Raw genomic sequence first — 18,070 nt, forward strand, 5'->3', positions numbered from 1 at the left:
TGGCTCTGCAAGGAGGGTGCAGAGGTGGGCACACCCCCCACAAAGTCCAGCCTGGACACTACCGTGGTCAGCCACATGGAAACCGGAAAAGAAGGTGGAAGCTCAAAGCCAGACAGAGAGCACAGAGGGTGGGGCTGGAACGTCCCCCAACTCCCGTCAGGGCAGATCCCGGATGGGCCGCCCGGAGAGCCGGACCTTCCCTGGGCTCTCGGCCAAAGCCAACCCCGAGGGCGGGGTCTGGGCTTTTCCCACCCTCCACACCCCTGCCCAAGCCCCACACCAGGGCGCCCTCTTCATCACCCCGTGTCCGATCCACGGTCAGCTCTGCACAGCCCTGGACCCCTGGTTTCTCTCCCTCCCCCCACCCTGCATCCCCCACCAGGGCAGGCCCGATCAGCTTTCCTGCGGGGGTGACCACATCCGCCTCCTCCCCAACGTCCCGGCCTCTAGACCTGCCCTCCAATCCACTCCCAGCACTGCAGCCACAGCAGAAGTTTCTGAAGCCAAATCCAGGCACATCGTGTTCTCTCCAACTCCTTCCAGGACTCCCTGGCACCCAGGATGAAGCCACCCACCCAAGAGCCACACCCTGCCTCCTTCAAGGCAGTGGCTCCAAGACCCTGTCACTTCCCCTCGAGATGACTGCTGCTCCCATGGTCCTGTCCCCTCAACCCCACTCTCCCCTGAGACTCTGGACCCGTTGAAGGAGACGCCAAGTCTCACTCATCTCTCCCTCACCCTGAGGGCCAATCTCTCACAGGCTCAATAAATGTTCGCTAAGAGCTAGGAGGCCCAGGTGACCTGTGGCAGTTGCAGGAAGAGCTGGTGAAATCCAGGAGGACTCCCTGGAAGAGGCGACAGATCTGGCAGATCTTAAAGGAAGAGAGATCTCCAACAGGTAGTTGGGAAGGAAGGGCCTCGAGAAAAGGCGCAGCCCCCTCCCCCAAGAATCAAACTACAAGTGAAGTGACCACTGTTCACAGAAAGGCCTGGGGCCAAGTGTTCTCCAGCCAGAGCCCAGCTGTGCCCTGGCACGGTCCCACTGCACCACACAGGGACTCAAACAGAAACCAGTGCCTGCTGGGTCCCAAAAGTGAATTTCACAAAGAGCAGAGTTTCCAAAGGGGAGGATAGGAAAGCACTCACGATCCAGTGCCCACGAGGAGCTGGGGACTGGGACCCGCACAAGGCCCAAGGCCCCAGGGACCTCACACATCACACAGCAGCCCATCTGAAAGATGAGCCAAGTGACTTGGGCGGGGGGTGACTAAGACGCTGCCTAGGGGCTCACTGGCCACTTCAGCCACGGAGCAGATCTGAGGCTGCAGCCTGGCCTAGCTCCTACCACCCCGACAGGGACCCACCCTTCCCTCCCTGAAGGAGGAAACAGCGCAAGGACAGCCTGGGCTTAAAAGTCCCTCGGGCACGTGCAGGCTGCAGGACCAGGCAGCCTCTCCCCGGGCCCCGGCCACGGCCAAGTCCGCACATCAGCGGCGAGGCTGGTGCCTCCCGGTCCTGGAGGCCCACTGCCAACCTCTGGCCGGGCCACGAACAAGGATGCTCCTGCGGTCCTCAGGGACCCTAGGGGATGGGGTACAAACGCTCCAGCCCCCCACACCCTGTCACAGTGGCCTCAGGTGCCAAAGGCACCTGCAGGCTGGCGGATCTGGCCGCGAGTCCGAGCCCCTGCAGCGAACACGCTGCCTCCCAGGCGCTCTCGTCTGCGTCTGCGGCTCTGCCCGCCTGAGCCCGGCAGGCTGACAGATGTTTCATTTAAGCAGCTAAATTACCGCAAATACACCCAAAGAGATGACAGGCCCATTTCTCCTAAGGTTTATTTGCATGAGGAGGGAGTGGTGTATGAAAATTCTATCTTCCCCCTTTTTGAGGAAAAAAATTTTATTACGCACATGAGTTAAGAGAGTGGGTGACAGCGTAGGAATTACCAATGGGAGCGTTGACACAGGGATAAACCTCACGTCTCAGAGGCCCACCAGCACCCTGCAGAGGCCACAGGTGCACGGGAGGCCTCGGGACTCCCACCTCCATCTCCCACAGGTAGACTCAGACAAGGACCTGTGCTTTCAGAGCCTCGGTTTCCATAGCTGCCAAATAGTCGATGACTCCTGTCCCTCCAGGGGCTGCCCTTTGCTGGGGACTGACCCACAGCTAAGCGCCTCCAGTCTCGTGACTAATTAGGACCATTTCAGCATCACCAGGTGGCCCTGGGAGCAGCCCAGAGCAGGCACAGCGAGACAGGCGACCCCATCATGACCAAGGAACGTCAGAGAGGGCTGAGCGCTCCCGCACGAGAAACCGTCCTGGCCAGATCCACTGCCCACCGCCACTGAGAGGCAGCCCAGGTGCCGGCCTGCAGTCCCCAAGCCACCAGATGGCAAAGCAGAAGAGAGGCTGAGGGCCAGAGCCCCTCCGCTGGGCAAGGCGAGACGGAGCCATGTCACTCCGGCCTCCTTCCCGGGCTGAGCACTTCCCACCACCAGCAGGAGGCCCAGACAGGAGGAGGGGGCAGGATGGGGCCCCAGAGCGGGTCCAGGGTTCCCAGCAGCAGGAACGCACTGCTCAGCGGCCACCTGCACCACCTGTTTCCTGACCCACAGTGGGGATGCGGCCATGGGGATGCGGCCAGGGCTCCCCGCAAGCAGGGAGGACGGAGGGGCAGAGCCCTGTGGGCAAAACCCCTTGGCCGCTTGAAGGAAAGTGGGTGTGAGCTCTGAGCCCATCCAGAGGTGGCTGGCAGCGTCCAGATGCACCAGGGCCGGAGACAGACACAGAGAGGGCACCGCGCAGACGGCAGGCCGAGCCTGGCCTCCCGACCCCAGCTCCCACACGGATCTGTTCACACGTGCACCTCGCCCCAGAAATGCGATGCCTCAGTCCTGGGGAACACAGCTGCACAGTCCATGCAGAGCTCAGCCAGACGGCAAACACACATCTCCCACACACACACACAGAGACATACACACAGAGGCACAGACACACACAGACACACACACACAGAGACACACAGACACACACACATACACAGACACATACACACACACACACACACACACACACACACACACACACAGACGCGCGCACACACACCCCGGGGCTGGGTGGGAGGCGATGTGAAAGCCTGGATTTACTGACTCAGTCCTTCACTCCAGACAAAGCCGGTGTCCCCCACGGCCCACCCCTCAGCTTCAGCCCAGGAAAGACTCAGGAAGCACACTGCCCGCACATGACCCTGGGATGGGACGTCCCCAGGGGTCCCGGCCCAGCCTCCCTGCAGGGCGGGGAGACTCCGGGAACCTCGCACCATCAGCCAACGCGAGGAAGCCGAGATGCTCCCAGACACCTCAGAAAACACACGTCCGCCCTGGAAGCAGGCGCTGCGTCCACAGGCTGCTTCCTGGGGCAACCACAGCTCCCAGGCGGCTGGCCTGACATGGGGCGCCGTGTGACAACGCCCCTCCTTAAGACGTGGTCAAGGACAGGGGACCGCGGGGTCAGAGGCAGGGCAGCTTCCACAGAGCGAGTCCACGCGCACAGATCTCCTGCATCCCCTCTAGACGCCCCGACGGCGGGTGGCCCTGCAGGGACTGTAGAAGCCCAGGGCCATCCTCCCTCCCGCCCCCAGAGGACCTACAGCAGACATGATGGCCCCATTTTACAGGTGGGGCAACTGAGAAACAAGCACGAAGCCAGTGGCCCGAGAGCTCCGGTGCTCCCTGGACCCGCCTTCCCTCCTCACTACAGGGAGGCATGAGGGCACCGGGGACTCGGACAAGTCCCTGCTCTCAGCAGCCACAGACCCCGCCCGCCTCCCCAGCACTGCCCTCCACGCAGAGGCTGCCGCCCGCCCAGGATGCAGGAGCGGAGGCAGAAACTCCCGGCCCCACCCCGGGCCGCGCCCCTGGGCGGGCAGTCTCCCCCCCACCCCCGCACTCAGCCCCCCCCCACCCCCGCACTCAGCCCCCCCCCCCCCGGCGGGAACCTGCTGGGCCGGCCCCTCCCGACGGCAGCCCGCGCCGCCCGGAGCCGCCAGGGCAGCCTCGCAGGCCCCACGCCACCAGGCACTGCCGGCGGCACTTCTAGGGCCTGCGGAAGAGTCTGAGCTGGAAGACGACATCTAAACACTCACGTATCTAAGTACGCTCTTTGTGTGTTTGCCTGTACACCGACATGGTCACCAAACGTGACTTAGCGTCCCCTACGGAGGAAGACGCCCTCACGGGGAAGGTGCCCTGTGCCCGCGGGCGCCGCCTGGCAGGCACCTGCTGCGGCTCCTCCCTCAGGCCCCCCGCCAACCCTTCGAGGGCAGCGCTACTCCCGTCACTGTGCTGAAGTACACCTGACATAAACCTGAGCACGTTCACAGCGCTGTGCAAGCGCCAACTCACCTGGTCCCGGAACCTCCACCACCCCGTTAGCAGACACCCCACCCCCTCCTCCGCCAGCCCCGGACAGCCGCCAGGACCGCCCCCGTCTCCTCTCCGTCCCCACGGATCCGTCCCTTCTGGGCGTTTCCACGTAAGTGGAGTCACGCGACGCCCGTCCTCCTGCGCCGGCTGCTTCCACCCAGCACGCTCCCGAGGCCCGACCACGCTGCAGCGTCAGGGCTGCGCTCCGAGTGGCTGGGTGACACCCCGCTGCCTGGACGGGGCGCACGCCGCTTGTCCCCTCGCCCGCTGAGGAGGACACCGCTTTCACCCCCGTCCTACAGAGGACGGGACCGAGGCCCCGCCACGGGCAGACTCGGCGGCCACGGCGGTCAGCGGCAAAGCCAGGCCTCCAGCTCTGGGCCCCAGCCACACCAACTGTGCCCAGACACCACGAGAGGCGGCAGCGGCCGGCCCCTCCACAGCCGGGAGCACAGAGGCCCAGAGGTCAGGGGGACGCGGCCGGAGGGGCTGGGGAGCCCACGTGCCCGTCTCCGGGCCCCGCCTCCTGCCTTCTCCCTCTGGGCCCTGCAGCTGGGGAGGGGCGTGGATAAAGCCACCTCAGGAGGAGAGAGACTGCCCCCTCCCCGGCACCCAGACAGGCGCTCAGAACCCGTGAGTCACCATCGTCTGAGGACAGAAACAGCTCGGATCTGAAAGGTCCCTGGTCTCACCAAAAGGACTGCCGGGGGTCTCTGAGGTAAGCTTGGCGCTGGGGAGGAAAACACAGATGCCTGGTGTCCGGGGCAGAGGAGTAAATTAAGAGTTGGGGGAGATCGGGGGCAAGAGAGGGAGCGTCTCAGGGTGTGGCTGTCATGAGCGTGAGGCTCTAGAACCTTCCACCACCCCAGGGGGACCTGGACACAGGGCGTGAACGGATGAACCCTCCCCAGCTGTCCTGCGTGCCCAGGACACGTGGCAACAGTCCCAAGAACCTGACACCCTGGATGCAGCTGATAGATGAGCAGTCCGTGCTGCATCCACGACCTCTGTCCTCCCAGGAGGGACACCCAGGCCCAGGAGCAGAGGCCCGCCCCTCTCACCGGGCCACACCTTCAGGGACACTCCCGCCAACCAGAGCCAGTTCCCAGTGGAGGAGATCAAAACGTGGGCCTTGGGAGTCAGGTGGGAGGAAGGCAGGCAAGTCCAGGCCCAGCCTCTCGTGACGGCATGGCCCTGGCAGGCGGGGCTGCACTGGCCCCTCTCCCTGGGGTTGGGGTCATCCACGCACTCAGCACGGTGCCTGCACCACCACCCCCGAAGGCATCCTACGTTGGTGAGACAAACGTGACAATCAAGCAAGCGTGGTGGAAACTGGAAGTGTGGACGGTACGTCTGGGGAGAGGCCGGGCAGAGGCAGGGCTGGGTGGGACCAGGAGGCGCACGGAACAGAGAAACATTCGGAACCCAAACCCGCCCACCTGCAAGATGGCTCCGTCTGGGCCTGTGACAGCCCCAACCCCCACCCCGCACCCGACTCCACCACCCGCCATATCCCGGGAGACACCTCTCCTGCTGCAGCCGCCAAAGCCCCGAGCAGAGCGGACGAGCTGGTCAGGAGGCGGTGAGCAGCTTACCAAGTCCTCTGACCAGCACCCCCGCCCCACACAGAGGACAACCGGGCCCTGGGGGACTTGGGGGTGGACCCCATCCCTGGAAAGACCCAGAGGAGAAGCAGCCCCTGGAGGGACGGGAGGCCGGGGGCCAGCAGCCATGATCCCTGCCCGCCTGGACCAGCGCTCGCCAGACACTCCATGCACACGCTGCCTTTAAAACCAAAAGCATGAAACAAAACAAACCCATAGAAGCATTTGTGGCCTACAGTTTACGCTGGCTCAGGGGCACAAGGAGTCGGTGTTAAAAATAATTACTTTAATCCTTATATAAACGTTACAAAAACTGCAGATGAAACCCGCAGAACAGAAGCACTGTGCGTTTTTAGCAGCACTCAGGCCTCCGAACCCACGCTGCCAGGTGGGGAGCCTCGCCTGGGGACCCCCAATCCCAGCTGGCAGTTCGGGCGCCCACTGCCCAGCCCAGCCTCCCTCTGCAGCCACATGTCTGTTATTCTTGTTTATCTTTTGGATCCGGAAACCAGAACAGTCAGGGCAGCTGCAGGATGCTGACCAGAGGGCCCCCGATGGCGGAGAGCTACAGGGGGACCAAGAACGTGGCCCGAGCTCGGCCCGGCTGATCGCGAAGCTTCCAGGGCTGAGCGCGAAGCTTCCAGGGCTGAGCGGGGCAGGGGCTTGTCCCTCCCAAGCGTGGTGTCCAGTGTGGAAGCAGGTCTGCGGGTCCTGCGGCGTCCACCCCCCACCCCGCCCTGACCTCTCCCCCGTCAGGCTCCAGAGCACGAGGTAGGGGAGGGGCCTTTACAGGGAGAGGCAGACCCCCACCCCTCCTTCCAGGCTCCAAAGGGCCGGACACCCAGAGTGAGGCCGGCCGTGGAGGGAGAGGATCCCGGTGCGGTGAGGGGGGGCACCATCCACTGAGCACGTATCACCTCCAGACACTGGGCTGAGAGCTTTGGGTCCTCTGCTCTCAGCCAAACCCCACGAGGTGGCTGTCAAAACCCCCTTTACAGCAGAGGCAATGGGGCCTGAGGTGGGGGCAGGGGGTCACACAGCCAGGAAGTGGAGACCAGGATTTGAATCCATGTCCCAGAGGGTCCAGTGCTCCACCTGTCCCCACCCCAGGGATGAGTCAGCGGTCACCCCACTGCCTGGGGCGCACAGGCCAGGCGCAGGGTGAGAAAACGGGTCCCTGGGGGGGGGCTGCCCCCAGACAGCTCCACCAGAGTGGGCGGCCCAGGGTCCCCAGGTGCATGGAGGGAGGAGCAGACAGCGGGCAGCCATACAGAACTGGACGAAGGATGTGGATGGGGCAGGCAGAAACATGAAAGCCACACTCTGTAGGCAGAGACTTGAAGCACAGAGGCATAGCCGCTCACACGGCAGAGCTGGCCTGGCCAGGGGGCTGTGTCTTGGGCACACGAGGACCCCGCCCAGAGACCACCCCTTCTGGCAGCGCCCCCTCATGATAGGCCTGAACATCACTCCAGGCCATGTGCCCGTTCCAGCTCAGAGCAGGCAGGAAGCACGCTGGCAGAGAGGCCCCCAGCACCTCCTCCAGGAAGCCTGCCTCAGCTTCCTGAGTGGCAGCCCCCAGCCTCCTGCCTGCTGCCTTTCTCTGCATCTCTCTTTCTTCACGAATCCTTTATTCTGTCTCCCTCCCCTCAGAAGGACGCGGTTCTCTCTTCTGCCTTCTGCCGGATGCCTGGGGGTGGATGTTCGGTGAATGGGACTTGAGTAATGCCAGAGTGACACTCTCCCAGTCACCTGGGAGCAAGTGAGGGGACCCCCCCCCCGGAAGCTACACGGCCAGAAGGCAGAGCCGGCCAGCCCCAGGCCATCTCTGGCTCCAGGCCCTGCGTGGTCCCCGAGACTCCTCGTCCGCAGAGGCCCGTGCAAGGGTTGGTTTTCCGGTGGAATGAAGAGCGAAGTGAAGGGTCCTCCAGGGACTGAGGGACACGGGCAAGTTGTTGAGGCCTCGGCCCCCACGCAGCTGTGCGACCTCAGGACGGCCTGTCACCTCTCTGTTAACCCGGGCACAGCCTCACAGGGTCTCACAGGGTCACCCGAGGCCCGGGGGAGGTGCTATGGCTAGGCAGCCAGAGAACAAAGTTTCCCAGGACAGGGAGCGGCCAGGCAGCAGCCATCTGCCTGGGGGGCAGAGTGGGAACCCCCCACCCCAGCCTCTGCCCCCATAGAGCCCATCTCTGCAGCAACCACCCATTTCCAACCCTTAGTTACCTAACGGCATCCAGTTTTCAACACCAGCTCAAGTGCCACCTCCTCCATGAAGCCCTCCAGTCTCCCTGGCCCCAGGGATCCAAGCTTCTGCACCTGCTGAGGACCAGCACCACCTCAAAGGACATGACAGCAAGTCCTGCCCCCTCCAACCCCAGACTCCCTCGGAAGGAAACAGCAGAGGATGTGAGACCCCTTTTGGCAGGTGTTCCCCCATCACCCTCAGAGGAAATGGCAGGGCTGCCATCCCCCAACCCTGGGCCCTCCACCCCTCAGCCAAGGATCCTCCATCCATCCCCTCCCCCACCCCCACCCCCCACCGCCTGGGGTGGAAGGGTAAATTAAGAGAGGGAGGGGCAGAGCCGGGGCCCTGGCAGTCCACCCTCCAGGCTCTGCTGCGGCTGGGCCCCCAGAGGCGACGCGAAGCCAGGTGGACAGTGGAGGGGAGGGAAGGCAGCTGGCCCAGGAGGCAGCGGGGAGTTAGGACCAGTGTCCAGCCGTGGGGAGCAAGCCAGGCCCCTGGGCATGGGGAGGGGGCACGTGCTCTGAGACTGACCCGGCCTGGTTGGAGGCAGGCTCTTACTTTCTCTCTAAGCTCCCCCAACAGCCTGCGAGAGCCCCCTTCCAGATGGGGAGATGGGGGCTCAGCCAGGCCAGTGACCTGTCATCACTGGATCCTCGCCACAACGTAGCGCTGCCCTGCAGCCGTCAGGCAGCGCACCTCGCTCACTACATGCTGGAGGACCTGTCCTCGGCCAGCGCCGCTCCAGACGTGAGGGGCCTCAGCCTCCCGGGCGGAGAAGTGGGGCTGAGAGCAGAGCCCCAGCCACACGCGCTCCGCGACGCGAGGAGGTCGCCCAGGCAGCGCTCAGCACACTTCCTGGCACAAGATCAGCAGTGGAAAAGCTTTGTTCTACGGAACACTTCCTGTGTGAGCAGCCGACGCCAAGGGCTCTGGACACAAAAGGAGACACGACCGTGATTCATGCAAACTGTGATGGGAGCCGGGAGGGGGCAGCCTGGAGGACGCGGCCACCTTCGCCGGCCCCGGAAAGGGCTCTAAGCAGACGGGGAGCAGCGGCCTGGCTCCATGCCTGGTTTTGTACAGCCTACAGACCTTAGTAGAAAGGTTTTTAGGATTTCATGGCAGGGGAGGGAGAATAGGATTTCATAACACACGAAAAGTATATGAAATTCAAATTTCATTCTCCAGAAATAAATGTTATCGGTCACAGCCACACACTCGTTTACAGATCATCCACAGCTGCCCTCGCACTGTGAGGGCAGAGGTGAGTTCTTGCGACAGAGACCGTCTGGCCCACAGGGCCAGAAATATTGACTGCCTGGCCCCCGACATAAAACGTTTGCCAACAGCTGCTCTGGGAGGGGGTGGCTGTGGCCGGCTGGGTGCCAAAGGAGAAGGAGCTGGATTCAAGGTGGGCAGTCAGAGAGGAGGGCCACCTGGTAGGGCCCCAGTCCCAGAGCTGCAGGGCATCAGCCTAAACCAGGGCACCCCACGCCGGCCCCGGCAGCACCGTCTTCTGGGAAGCCACAGCCACAGACATGGCCTGGGCACAGGAACAGGAGGCAGGGGCCGGAGGACACCATGCTGCCGAGGAGGGGACATCCTCGGTCGCCAGGACCTCGTGGGGGCTGAAATGAGGCACCAGGGCGGGGGCACCTTGTGGCTACCCACCTCTGTCAGCTGAGCCCCCATGACCCCACCCCAAGCCCCAAGACACATCATTTCCGGGGCTCAGAGCACAGAGGAGGTTGGTCCCCCAAGATGGCCTCCCCAGCCAACACACAGCATTCTTTTTGGTTTGACCCCAGTGGCCCACACCAAAGACAGATCTTCATAATCAGCGCACACGGCACAAACAGGTCACGTGCCACCAACACCAGCTTGTGCCCTCCCACAACCTGCGCAGGTGACACGCACCAGCCTTTCCTGCTGACTCCAGACCCCAGCCTCAAACCCTGCCCCACACAGCCCTGCAAGTGCCCCTCTGGTCAGCAGGTCAGTGCTAAACACCAGGCTCCAGGTCCACCGGCCTCCACTCCCCCCTCCCCTCCCCTCCTCCTCCCCACCCCCTCCCCCACGCCCTCCCCCTGCTGCACACACTGGGGGCCACAAACTCTGCCACCTGGAAATGCTAATGTTCGGGAAATCAGTGTTTCTCAAGCTTCTTGTCATTACCCTCCCCCTTAGGAGCCTTTCCAGGCACTTGTCCTAACTGCCCTCCCCACATGAAATTTTAATACCACAAGATGTACTGTGTATCTGTTTTGTTCCCTCTGCACATCTGTGTTTGATACTTAAAGAGAACGTGATTTCTTCACCTCAGCAGATCTGATTCCCAGCCCGCTGGGCACGGGTGAAATAAAATATATTATGAGAATTAACGAGACACATTTCTTTTTACTTTTTAAACATGACCCCCAGAAATTTTAAAAGACAGATGCAGTCACACATTTCTACTTGGCAGCGCTAAAGAGACAGAAAACAAATACACATGTAAACGTGTGCAGCCCTATGTGTGCACGCGGACACACACACGCCTGTGTTTACTCAGATGCACACACGGCCCTGGTCTGACTGCTGAGAGCGTCTGGAGGTGCGGACACCCCAGCAGCAGGTGTACCTGCGCCCGGATCTCGGCTTCTACATACGCCTCTGCCCTGCGGAGCCAGCTCCTTAAACACACGCCTGCGTCCTGAGCTTGGACGAGATAAGATACAAGAGGAGCTTAGATGTCTTGTGCCCCGAAAGAGACAATGCTCCAAAAATGATGGGAGGCTCAAGAAGACATATGGAAGCCAGCTTTAAGCAATTCCCACTAGTCACACCTGAGCCGATCTGGGCATCAAAATAAACAGTGACAAACACAGATAATACTCCGCGGAGTAAGACGAGAAACCGTCAACCAAAGTGGTGGAGAGAGAGAGAAAAGAAAGGAAAAGAAAAAGCGAAGAAAGCAGAAGGTGGGACTAGACCCCGAAGCTGTCTCAAAGTTCCTTCCTGGGAATATTTGTGACCTCCGAGGGGGGACAGAGGGCCTTCATGGTGGAGACCCCGGCAAACACTGCCTTCATCAGGTGATCAAAGCCAACACCCCCAGCAAGGGGACACTTGGAAACCACGTGCCACCTTGCTAGACAGGATGTCAGGACAAGGCAGCATCGTGGCTGCCCCGACCCCTACGGGTGCAAAGCCTGAATCCAACCCGAGGAGGTGGCAAATAAACCCAAAAGGAGGGACATTCTGCAAATAAACCCAGGGAAGGTTCTGCCTGGAACCTTCAAAAGCAACAAGGTTGGGAAAATCAAAGACAGGCTGAGGGGTGGCCCAGCCCTCAGGTTGACCCTTTGCTGAAAGGGGCATTTGTGGACACACGGGTCTTCTGGGCTCAGGTGGCTGCACTGTGGTTGTGGAGGGGACCCTCATCTGTAGGAAGCACACAGAAACACTCGGGGATACAGGGCACCGAGTCACCAACTTCCTCTCAAGTGTGTCAGGATATTTTCAAAATTAAAAAGAAATCAGACTCAAAAAGAAGGAAAGAAACAGCTTCCTTGTTTCCGCTAGAATCGGCCCCTCACACCCCACGGCCTCGGGAACTGTGTCCTGCCTGCATTCTGGACACTCTCTGGACACCTGAAGGCCATGTCTTCGTCCACGGGCACCTTGTCAAGCCACTGTGTGTCCTGCTCACCCGGAGGCGTCTCGGAGCAGGGACTGGACCCCTGCCTGGCAGCCAGGGGCCCAGTGACCATTCCTCGAAGGAAGGACCAGAGCAACAAAGGAGCAGAGGCCCGGCTTTGCAGGACCCAGGAAGGAAGCCTGGGGAGGGCTCACCCCGGTTTGGAGGCGGAGGGCCACCACACACGGATGCCGGCATCCCCCACTCGGAAGCTCTCCAGCTCCTGGGTTTTGGAGAGTGAGCAGCAAGGGTGTGGCTCCCGAACGATGTGGGTTTTACTAAAGCAAAGTGTGGAAAGGAAGAGTTAGAGGTACATACCCGGCACATGGCATGGGGAGGCAAGGGCCAGGCTCGCAACGCAGCAGGGTGGGAAGAGAGTGAAATCAGAGGCGGCTTCCTGGAGGAAGGGCCAATAGACTGGCTCCTCCGGGAAGATCCAGGGCAAAAGGAGAGGAAGTCTTCCAGCAAGGGCACAGCACACGATGGACACTGATGGAAAAGGTGTGGGGGCGGAGGGGGCAGGCTGGAACGTCAGACACGAGGCAGGGACGGGAAGGACTGGAGGCTGGAGGTGTGGGCAGTGGGAAACCCTGGCGGGCTCGGGTCCCAAACAGATGGGGTCCCCAGTCTGTTCTACGGGGAGAAGGCCTGCCAGGTGGTGCGGTCAAGAGTCTGGGCGGCGGTGCCTCAAAGGTTCAAACGCAGGGGCTGTCTGCTGGCATCAGCAAACTCAGGACCTCATAACTGAAGCTGCTTCAGGCACACACGCTCTCTTATTAAGATCAGCAGATTGTGGCCATGCCTAATTAGTGTAATTAAACCCAAGGTGGCTTCTAGGCATTTTGGATATAAAAAAACTAAAAATAAAGCATACCCTGCTGGCTCCGGAAGGACACGACAAAGGGGCAACTTGCATCCATCCCTGAACACCTCCCAGTACCTGGCTCTGTATACAGCAGACACTCAGTAAGTGCACACTGCTATTATGCCCCTTTAGGGCCAATAACCCACCTGAGGTCAACTCAGACGGAAGGGGGACTCGAAATGCTGTCCTCTAAAAACAGGATGTCACCAGAAGAAGCCAGTGTGGCACTCTGGAGCGAGGGGCTATGTGGCAGGCATTTGAGCTGACGGGCCCATGGACAGGCACCCCATGACAGCAGGGAGGGGGACAGGCCCTGCCCACTCGCCAGCAAAGTGTCCAGATTCCCCACAGGAAACAGGCACGCACTCCCCCCCCCATCCATCCCACGGAAACAGACACACCACAAACCACCTGAGAAGGAGGCCGGGCATCCAGCAGGGCCCGCCCAACATCGGAGGCGAAGCTTGTGGAATCACAATCTGCCTAAACCGTCCTAGCAGGGAGACCTAAGTTCACGCGCTAGTTTTACCTCTTACTATCTGTGTGACCTGGGGAAGTCACTCGACCTCTCTGAGCTGCAGTCTCATTTATGAAGCAGGGGTGGCATGCCCCTCCCCAGATCGTGCCCAGCCTAGGGCGGGATGGGTGAGAAAGGGCAGCCACGACTGTTCTGGTGATGCAACCACCGGGGACCAAGAGGACCACGTCCTTTCCGTCCCCCACCTAGGGAAGGTAAGCCCCCCAGAGAGCAAAGAGCAGCCACACAGAGAGCCCACCGGGTTCCTCTTCCAAGCCCTGCACGGCCACACGTGGTAGGAACAATGGTTTCATTCATTGTGAGGACACAGATGGGGCCACCCAGCTCACTGCCTGACCTGGCGGACACAGGTTTACGGAGCACCCACAGTCATCCCTGTGCCAGCAACCGACACACAGAGATCCGTGTGACCAGCCCCACCCTCCACGTGACAACAGACAAGCTGAGGTCAGGAAGACGAGCCCTCGGCGGTAACTGCCAGTGTCCAGGCGCCCCTCTGAAAACTGCTGATGTCCCCTCAGCGCGGCATTAAGGCCCTTCTCTGACTTTGCTCACCAAATCCTCCCAACATGGCTATAATGTGGCCACTAGTTCAGCCCCCATTACATACATAGATGGCGAAACTGAGGCCCCAAAGGTTGTCACTACGGGGGAGGTGACAGCGCCAGGTGCCAGTAAGAGCACGCGGCCATGAAGGCACAGACACTCGCCCATCTGGTTCTCCTCCCCAGCCCCCCTCAACACCACCTCACCCAGCCTGGGGCAGGGGTGCTGGACAGGACTTTGCCGGTTTCAGTGTTGCTGGCCCGAGGGTGGCTCCAGGGACCCCAGGAAGACTGCGCTTCCAGCGCAGGGGCTGAGCCAAGCTATATGCCACAGCCAGCAACCCTTCCTCCCCGATCCTGCCCAAATCCAGCGGACCCACCCACCCCGGGCTGGGCCCTGGGCCCCAACCTCTCTGCCAGTCAGTCGGGAACCTCCAGGAGCCAGCAAGCCTGGGCAGCCCCTGCAGTTCACAGCCAGAGGCTGACACACCCGCACAAGGCCCAGCTTTGCCCTCAGCGGCTCTTCTTCCCCTCGGTTCCTCCAGCCACCAAGTGGGGCAAGTCCTTCCCAGCCCCCAGGGACCGCGGGTGACGGCAGAGGAGAGGACTGGATCTGTGAAAGCATTCTGCAGCCAGGACAGCTGGCCCCAGGACCTCGGGCTACTTAGCACTGAGTGTGCCCAAAGACGGCACTGGCTTCAGGGGAGCCTGAGGACCAGAAGGCAGGTCAGTGCGGCCAGGGCTCCCTCACCGGGCCACCCGCCTCCGTGGTGCTGGGGTATCACTTCCCCTCCCCAGGACTTTTCTTTGCCAGCAGCCACCCTCCATCTTCCCTGGAGTGGAGGGGGGTGCCCCCATCTCCTTGGAAACACGATCACAGCCAAAGGGCAGAGGCCATGCAGCCCAGCCTGGAAAAGCAGTGACTCACTCCATCCCTCCCTCCCCCAGCCCATTTTCCGATGTCATGCTTGTGAATGGCCGTTGTCCACTCAGACTTGCCGAGGGTCACAGAAGAAGGGGCTGCGGGGCTAGCAGGAAGGTGGCTCCTGAGGAACACAGGCCAGACCTCCGGTGGTCCCCTGGTCCCCTTGGGCACCTAGGGCCCTTTCAAAGGTGCTGGGATGGGGGTTGCACGGCTGGGGAGAGTAGGACAGGAGATTCTATTCTGCTTAAGTCTTAACCAAGTTCCCTTTAAGGGGCCAAGAAAGGCAGCTCCTGCCGGCCAAGGAGACATCTTCCTGCCTGCCCGCGGCCACATGCGCCTCAACCGCGACAAAGACCACACTTGAGGAAGCAAAGGCGCTCCCGATGCCAGTAAGTTTGCGACCCTAAGGATCTGGTGCTGCTTGCATCACCCCCACCTCAGGGTTCAGGAGGACGCAGAGGCCAGCAAGGGGGTCGGCACCCCCAGCCCACCAGCTCCCTCATCCGCCAGGGCTCCCAGCTCCCAGCCCTGCCTGGCCGGGCCCCTCCCGCTGCGCCCCGAGCCCAGCGGCCCGCTCCTTCGTCCTCCGGGGCATCCAGCCACCAGTCGCGAAGCCGGGGTATGCCACGCCTGTCGAGGCCACCGGCCCGGTGGGATTTCCGAGGTCGAAAGGAACCCTCACTGGGTCCTGGCGCCAGGGCCTGGGAGACGGGGAGGCGGTGGTAAGCACACCGCCAGGGTTTCCCTCACTCAGGGAGGCGCAGCCCCAGTCCCGGGCACTCCCAGGCAGTGCCCGCAGGCAGAGATGCGCGCCCCAGGTTTGGGGGACTTTGGCCAACTTCGTGCCTCCCGGGTTCGCCCCTCGGAGGAGCGGGCTCAGAGGTCTGGGACGCGCCCCCTCTCCGCTCCCGGTCCCCCCGCCTGCAGACGTCCCTGAGCAGCCGCTCCGACCAAGGTCCCGGGACCGCCTGGCGGCGCCAACACCCGCGGACCAGGGCCCCTCTGGCGCGCCCAGACCCTCACCTGGGACATCTGCGGCCGGAAGTTGATGTCCTTGAGATCAATGGAGCCGGGGGAGAGGTTGTGTAGCAGCTGGCACAGGAGGACGCCGTCGCGCAGCGCCTGTGCCAGGTCGAAGACCACGGCCGAGGGCCACACGACCCGGTGGTTGGGCGGCAGGACCTTGCAATCGATAAGCCAGCGGCCACATTGCCGCCACTGCTCCATGGCGCCCGCAGCGCCCGCCCGCCCGCTGCGTGCTGGGCCCACAGGCTCAGGGCAGCGCTCTGGCCAAAGTGCGGCGGCCGCGGGGCATACCGCCCGCCCGCGCGGGGCTCGGCGGCCGGGGCGGGGCTTCGCGCTGGCGGCCCCGGGTCCCCGCTGCGCCGCCGCGCGTCCCCTCCTCTTCCTCCTCCTCCGGCTCCTCGCGGGCCGCCGCTCCCGCCCACGTGCGGTCGTGGGGCGGGCGCAGGGCAGCGCGCTGGATCCCCCCCTTCACACACCCAAGTCCCCCCGGGACCCGGACCGGGCTCCGTGCAGCCCGCCTCCGCAGCGCCCCACGATCCGCCCTGCCGGGCGCCGCATTCTTAGCTCGGGGCGCCCGGAGGCCGCCGCAGCTTCTGCCCCGCCCGAGACAAAGGCCCGGCGGGTCGCTCGCTCCGCGCGTCCGGGGCCTGGGCCGCCCTCGCCGCCACCGCTTTGTTCGCCCTGCCTTCGGGCTCAGCGCTCGGCGCCCAGCGCTCCAATTCCGCGGCTCGGCGGCTCCAGGGCTCGGGGGGGCGCGGGGGCGCGGCCACGGGCGGGGTGGGGGCGGGGCCGGCGCGCGCGCCTGGCCCCGCCCCCGCCCCCCCACTTCCTGCCCCGCTACCGCTCGCGAAAGTTGCGGAGGGCGGGGGCTGCGGCGCGGCCGGGGCCCGGGGTCCGCCGACTTTCTTCGAGGGCAGTCAGGACTCTGAGGCTGCTCTGCGCCCGGGGCGCGCGACCGCGCCTGCGGGGTGATAGCCAGTCGTTGTCTCCGCGTCCCTCTGGCGTTTCAGAAGATCAGGAGGTGGCCCCTGTCGCGCTGCGCGTCTCTGCGTGGGCCTTCGGGAAGGACAGACCCTACCGAGGGCACCGACCGGGCCGAGGCGTCCCGCAGCCGCTCGGTCCGTCGAGCGGCCCCCGCGGGATCATTCGAGGCAGGAGGCGCACAGGCCGGAGACTCTCCTGGAGCGCCTTCCCATCCTATGCCCTGGCCAGGGACCCGCAGGAAGCCCCCGCCCCACCTCGACCCCGCACAAAGGCTCAGAGTCTCCTGTTTTGTAACCCAGAGGCCTGCCACTCGCAGCTGCCCGGAGGGCAAGTCCTGGCGTCCGAGATGGAATACGTGACAGCAAGTGGGAGAGAGGGAAAGAGATGCGGCCAGACGCGCGGCCCGGGCGGCAGCCCGCCTCCCTGCTGGCTGCGGGGCCCACTGACCCCGCCTTGAACTCCTTCCTGGGCCACGCCCTCTGGGAGGGGGCGGGCCTGCTCGCTGCAGCTGGCCCCCGTGACAGTGGGAGGGCTTCTAGGACAGAAAGAGCCTATCTGGCCGTGAAATGATGTAGATCCTGACTCGGCTGTCGGGAGCCCTGGGTTCTCAGCACTGATGTGCTGGGTGACTCTGGGGAAATCTGATCTCCTCTCTAAGACTGGCTCAGGCACGGAGTGGGGGTGGGGTGACCAATCTCTTAGCACCCCCACACACTTGGGTTGAACCCTGGACCCGTGTTAGCTGGGGCAGCCCGGGGCAGCTGCCCGCGTAGCCCAGTTCCCCTCCTCCTCTGGTATTCTTGGTACAGAAGCCAGGGCAGAGCGACACCCCCACCTCACTGTGAGCCCAGCAAGGGTCCCCTGAGCCCTCTGTTCTGGGCCCTCTGCAGAGAGTCAGACTTGCCCCCTTCCCAACTGAGGAGGAAGCATGGGGACCCAGGCCAGGTTCTGGCTCATGGAGCGACGTGGAGGAGGAGCTGGCCTCCCAGGGCGCACCCCAGACCCTGGCAGGAATAAAGTCAGGCCAAGTGGCCAGTGACCTCTAAGTTCCTGCCCGGGCGTCCTTCCTGCGAGGAAATGGGTGCGGCAGCTTCACGAACCTGGACAGGAAGGAGCTGCTTCAGCTGGGGGGGATTGAGCCTGCCTTGCCCAAGACAAAAGGATATAACCCCACGGCAGCAGGCGGATTCCTCCACCATCTCCCCAAGAAATCGCAAAGTGGGCTTCAT

General features: G+C 62.9%; 1 protein-coding gene across 6 annotated transcripts in view; it reads right to left on the reverse strand.

Moving 5' to 3' along the window:
* VAV2 (vav guanine nucleotide exchange factor 2) overlaps positions 1–16,170 on the reverse strand; it is a 167,944-nt gene extending 151,774 nt beyond the window's left edge. For 2 of the 6 annotated variants that reach the window (XM_064490739.1, XM_064490741.1), the window contains exon 1: positions 15,855–16,168. In XM_064490739.1, the coding sequence (XP_064346809.1) occupies positions 15,855–16,058 (204 nt within the window). In that variant the 5' untranslated portion in view covers positions 16,059–16,168. Of the gene's footprint in view, positions 1–15,854 lie in introns of all 6 variants that reach the window. The other 4 variants (XM_031450915.2, XM_064490740.1, XM_064490738.1 and 1 more) reach the window with 3 other exon arrangements.
* Positions 16,171–18,070: the final 1,900 nt, after the last annotated feature.

The sequence above is a fragment of the Camelus dromedarius genome, chromosome 10 (assembly GCF_036321535.1).
Source record: "Camelus dromedarius isolate mCamDro1 chromosome 10, mCamDro1.pat, whole genome shotgun sequence".
NCBI classification, from domain to species: domain Eukaryota; kingdom Metazoa; phylum Chordata; class Mammalia; order Artiodactyla; family Camelidae; genus Camelus; species Camelus dromedarius.